At 39.7% G+C, this 5819-nt stretch overlaps 1 protein-coding gene across 1 annotated transcript in view; it reads right to left on the reverse strand.

The window, feature by feature from the left end:
* Positions 1-5819, reverse strand: part of aff2 (AF4/FMR2 family, member 2) — a 197518-nt gene that overhangs the window by 11934 nt on the left and 179765 nt on the right. Inside the window, 1 exon segment of the mRNA XM_032510839.1 lies at positions 3880-4016. Within this exon segment, the coding sequence (XP_032366730.1) occupies positions 3880-4016 (137 nt within the window).

Raw genomic sequence — 5819 nt, forward strand, 5'->3', positions numbered from 1 at the left:
CAATCATGTTATTTTGGGTAATTAAAAAGAACACTGCTATAGGAAAACAGGTTAATTTGACCCAAGGACGAACCTCTGAGCAGCGTTACACGCAAATAAAAGGGGTTTTAAGGACAATTTGGATTGTGACACTGATAGGGGGAATATTTAAGCATGGAAGTTCTCAACTTTATGTCATCTATTCTAAGGCTCATCCACAGAAGACTTGGTTTGAGGTAACACGACCCCACAGCTGAGAATAGATCGGTGTGTGTAAAACTAGTAGAACTGTCTTACAAATAAGGAGTTATTTCCAAGGTAACCACAGAAATAGATCAACTGACCACTTCAGGACAAGAAGACCATAAGAAACACCTAGTCTGATGTTCAGAGAGACGCTATGGGCACACACTTGTGTGTGTGGGCGTGCGTGTGTGTGTGCGTGTGTGTACCCTTGGTTATCTTCCTTGTTCAATAATTAAATAAAGCTTCATTTAATTTAATTTTATCGGACTTGTCACGTGTGCGGTCTCCTCCATCATTCCTGGTCATGATTTCCAGACATCACCCAGATATCAGACACCGGGCCGGCCTGCTTGGTTCGTTCAGGAAATGATTGTAAAGAGAATATTTTTTACTGCATTTCCTCTCTAACTGGGACTTTTTGGAACTGAGTGGAGGGGATTGGCTATGGACAAAATGCACACGGCAAAATACACTGGTAAGAGCAAATTATGTTTAACCGCGTAGCCAGCTAATTTAAATAGCTCACATTACTGTATTGTGTGAATAGTTAACTTCATTTAACCCTCGTGTTGTCTTTGCGTCAAATTTGACCCCTTTAAAAAATGTCTATATCTTAAATATGTGTTTCTTTTTAACCAAATTACCCCCAAAATGGATTGGATTCCATAAAACGCTCTCTGTAAATACAACTGATCACTTTAATTTCTGACAAAACTCATCTGTAAGTTCCTCTGATCCTAACTATTAGTCAAAAAAAAATCATAATTACTGCTTTTTTAACTCCAATATTAGGTAAAATTATATTTAAATGAGGGTTATTGACCATGAATTCCAAAAAGTAGGGTAAAACTAGTTGTAGTAAGGTGGTTCAATTCAGTTTTTTATTCATATGGCGCCAAATCACAACAACAGTTATCTCATTGCGCTTTTTTATAAAAGAGCACGTCTAGACCGTACTGATGTTATTGATGAAACCCAACAATTCCCACCAAGAGCATGCACTAGGCGACAGAGGCAAGGAGTTAGTGGTGTTAATGAAAAAGTAACAAAAGTGTCAAATTTTGTCCGTTTTTTGACCAGGGAGGACAACGCAAGGGTTAATATTGTTTGTGGCGTTTTCTGTCGCACGCTTCAAATGTTCCACCTAAACAAGTTTCATCCAGAGACTATTTTGCCGAGCCATTTTCGTCACGTCCGCAACGTAAGACAATTGTGACCGTTTTGAAGAAATGACAGCAACCCGGAGCCCGTTTTTCCCCCCTGCTATCCAGGAGTGTATGCTCCTGTTGCCAGCCACTCCTTCGCTGCGCCGTGGAGACGAGCGAGGTGCTTCATCAGTCAACACGAAATTCAGCAGTGACAGGTGAATCAAGGGAGAGCAGTAACACCTCTATACTTCATTGATCTCTGTAGGTGAAAAGTCTTGTCCTCTCTTCTGCTCCCTCCTCAGGGAGGTGAAAGGCCGGAGTGGCAGATCCGCAGCCCTGCAGCTCGGGGACCATTCGGCGTCTTGCTCTAGGACACTTCAGCGGGATGGATGAGTGCAGACAAGCAGGGCTTAAACCTGAGTCCTTCAGTTAAAGGATCCTCTCCCACTAACGGCACCCTGCTCTCAATCTGCCTGCTTTCAAAGGATGCAGTCATTTGTTATTCTCGCGTTGCTCTCTTTAAAGTCGCCCTTAGTGACACCACACACCGGCAGTTCTAGAAAGGCTGGAGAATAGCAGAGATCCTGGAACGCAACACTCGTTAAACCACGCTCGTTAGCAGCCCCGCAGGTCTGTGATGCTTCAGACAACAAAGATGAAAAAAAAATGATAATACTATGTTGGAGAGTCCAGAGCTTTGTGCTAATTAGGGTTTAGTTTTTAAAGTTTGTATTAGTCATTTTCTGTGGGCAGAGAGGTTAACATATGCAACCGCAGAATATTATTAGGGCTAATAGTCGAAATCTACCACAGGTCAGTAAGGTTAGGATGATAAGAGAGGTGTAATTTTCCACAAATGAATCAATATGATTCTGAAGCAATTATAGGGAAATGTGCCGAGACAGTGCACACAGTAAGTACCCACTCATTTATTTGTTTTTTTGGAGAGGATCAGGGCATAGTATACTGTAATAACTGCATATCTGGATAGAGAGTCACAGTTCTTGATTTCCAGACAACTCTCCTCAAAAGAACTGCTAAAGTATTAATGACTGTAAAAATGAGAGATTGACTTAGCTACCTTAGATATTCATTTACCTTCTCCACTGTTGTTGACGTTAATATCTGCCAGTAAATTACAGCTTTATAGACAGACAGACAACACCATTTATTCCCCTGTTCAGCTAAACTAAGAAGGTACTGCACCCATCTCAGGCATTCCAAAAATCAGCTGTTTATCATACATTTTTTCCATTGCTTGCTTGGGTATATTTGTGTGGAATAAACTGACTTTACTAGAATTTTGCGTGGAAACCAGTTGCCTTAAACCATTTAAGTTTTTACACAAGGTTCAACTTAAATATGTTAAGTTGTGTTAACCCAGAGTGGTAAGTTCAAGTTTACATTAGTAGTCATTACTAAAAAAAAATGGAGTCATGTTGTCTTAACCCTCCTGTTGTCCTCAAGTCAAATTTGACCCCTTTAAAAAATATCTATATTTCTGAAATATGGGTTTCTTTTTAACCAAATTACCACAAAAAATGGATTGGATTCCAAACATCGCTCTTTGCAAATACAATTTATCACTTTCATTCCTCTGACTATTAGTCTAAATAATTCTAAATAATTTCTGCTTATTTAACTCAAATATTAGGTATAATTTTATATAAAGGAGGGTTGTTGACCATTAATCTCCAAAAAGTAGTGTAAAACTAGTGATAGTAAGGTTGGGTTAGTGAAAACTTTTAAAAAAAAGTCTGAATTTTTTTTTGAAATATGTACAGCTGCCTGTCCCCTGAACACACTGTAAAAAACATCTCCTCACATCTGCTAGCGCCTGTCCCCAGAAACACACTGAAAAACATCTCACTATCTGCTAGCTGCCTGTCCCCTGAACACACGTTAAAAACATCTTACTCACTATCTGCAGCTGCCTGTCCCCTGAAACACTGTAAAAACATCTTACTCACTATCTGCTAGCTGCCTGTCCCCTGAACACACTGTAAAAAACATCTCCTCACTATCTGTAGCTGCTGTCCCCTGAACACACTGTAAAAAACATCTCCTCACTATCTGCTAGCTGCCCTGTCCGAACACACGTAGAAAAACATCTTACTCACTATCTGCTAGCTGCCTGTCCCCTGAACACACTGTAAGAAACATATCCTCACTAATAAAATATTCCAATGTAATTCACTCAGGGGACAGAGTACTAGTTTTCAATCTATGTACGTATATTAACTTACATATTATATGTATATTATCTAGCTCAGTCAGATTTTTTATGGTACAAAGTCCTGCTATATACTATCTTGCATTAGCTCCCCACTAGTGAAACAGGGATACAAAGCATGATGGGTAATCAAGGATGGATTAAAGAGACAGGTACTCCTACAGAGCGTCCCATCCATCCATCCATCCACCCATCCGCCCATCCATCCACCCACCCACCCATCCATCCATCCATCCATCCCCCCATCCATCCACCCATCCATCCATCCAGTACCTGATTAGCTCCACAGTCTCAGAGTACATGGTATACGGTGATTTGGCCTCCAGCGGATCTCGCTCCATTGCATTTCCGCACTCGATGAAGGAGAGGGCTCCGTCTGCGTAGTTCACCGCTTTACCAAATTTGTCCATCTGCACGTGGACAGGAGGAACGCAAACAGAAAGGAAGACCCATGAGTGACGCAGAAACAGCCCAAATGTGACAATGAGAAAAATGAAAAGAAACGCAGCAGAGATCAAACAGAGTTTTTCTTTCTTTTTTTTATTGTTTAAAGTACCCTTTGAGGGACATGCACATAATTTGTTGAGGCTCTACAACTATATCATAAGTTTCCTGTTTACTTGTATTATTATTTCAGATGTATTTACTTATTGTTGTTGTTTATATGTAGGGTTGCTCTTATGCTTTGGCTTTGTATTTTTTGTCATGCCACGAAAGCAAGATGAAATTGAAAATTGAGAGAGAGAGAGAGAGAGAGAGAGAGAGAGAGGAGAGACACGAATGAGACAGAGACAGAAGAAGCAATGTCTCAACAGCATTGTGGCAGACTCGCGTTCGTCTCCTTGAATAATCTCCCGCTTAAATGCAAATCCCCAGATCAATGTGAGGGAAAAAACAACGCAGAAACACAAGATAAATACCAAGTTAAATAAATCTCATTTCATTGCTCGGGAGGGGATCAGATAATTCTTTTGATATTGTATAATCTTGCAGACATCATCAGTCCTTGAATGCGATGTTCCCTTGGAGACAAATGGTGCAATAAATAATACAAATTATACAGTACAGTGCTTGGTATGAAATAGATTTTCATTCTTCGGAGAATTGCTGTGCGTACACATGAGCAATGACACACACACACACACACACACACACACACACACACACACACACACACACACACACACACACACACACACACACACACCTAGCTTGTAGATTGTATTGTGTGGTTTCAAATATTTATTTTCTTGCTATCTGTGCGTCTGTCTTCTCTTTGCCTCCTGCCCGTGAATGAAGGTGTTAATGTGTGTGTGTGTGTGTGTGTGTGTGTGTGTGTGTGTGTGTGTGTGTGTAAAATAGGGCATAAAACATGTCCTTTGATACCAAATTCCAATACGTAATTCTTATCAAGTTCAATTTTTTCAAGTTTAATTTTAATTCTCTGGTTATTTTGACACAAATTCAACAAGCCTAAAAAACTAAATAAATTAAATATGCAAAAAAAATTACAGTAGAGAAGATGTCAAAACTCAACTTGAATTAAAAGCCAAAGAAGAAGAAGTGGCTTTCAATAGGGAAATTATTCCAGAGGTTTGGAGCAGCCACTGAAAAAGCTCGGCCACTTTTAATTTGTTAACCTAAGTCTGGGATCATGGAGAAGCATCTGATTGGACAACTTCAGTGCTTTGCCAGGAGTGAGCTCTGATAAATAAGAATGCGCCAACCCCTTCTAATCTTAAAAACAAGCTTCTAATCAAACCTGACACAAACAGGAAGCCAGTTGAGTGACACTGGGGTAACGTGCTGATGCTTTTTAGTCCTAGTTAGAAGCCAAGTGAGCGTCAGTGAGCCAATAAGCATGTAGTCTCGCAATGCCAGACCTTCATCCACAGCGCTGCGGGAGAGGGTCTGGCTAGGTCTGTCTTTTAACCAATGATATGCATTTTAAGAGGCTGGACTACAGTGTGTGTCACATAAGTAAATGGACTGTTAAAAAAACAACATTTTTGTCACTTTTTCTTTTACATCATTGTCACTTTTTCAATGTTGTGGGGGCTTTTTTTTTATGGTTTTGCCAACGTTTTTTGAAATTTTCATTGTTGACATTTTCAGCTCTTATTACCATTTTTTGTGCTATGTCTTTTTTTTTTACTGAAAACTGGTTCAATTTGACCCAAGGATAACATATATATATATATATATATATATAT

Source organism: Etheostoma spectabile, unplaced genomic scaffold (genome assembly GCF_008692095.1).
Source record: "Etheostoma spectabile isolate EspeVRDwgs_2016 unplaced genomic scaffold, UIUC_Espe_1.0 scaffold273, whole genome shotgun sequence".
Taxonomy (NCBI): Eukaryota; Metazoa; Chordata; class Actinopteri; order Perciformes; family Percidae; genus Etheostoma; species Etheostoma spectabile.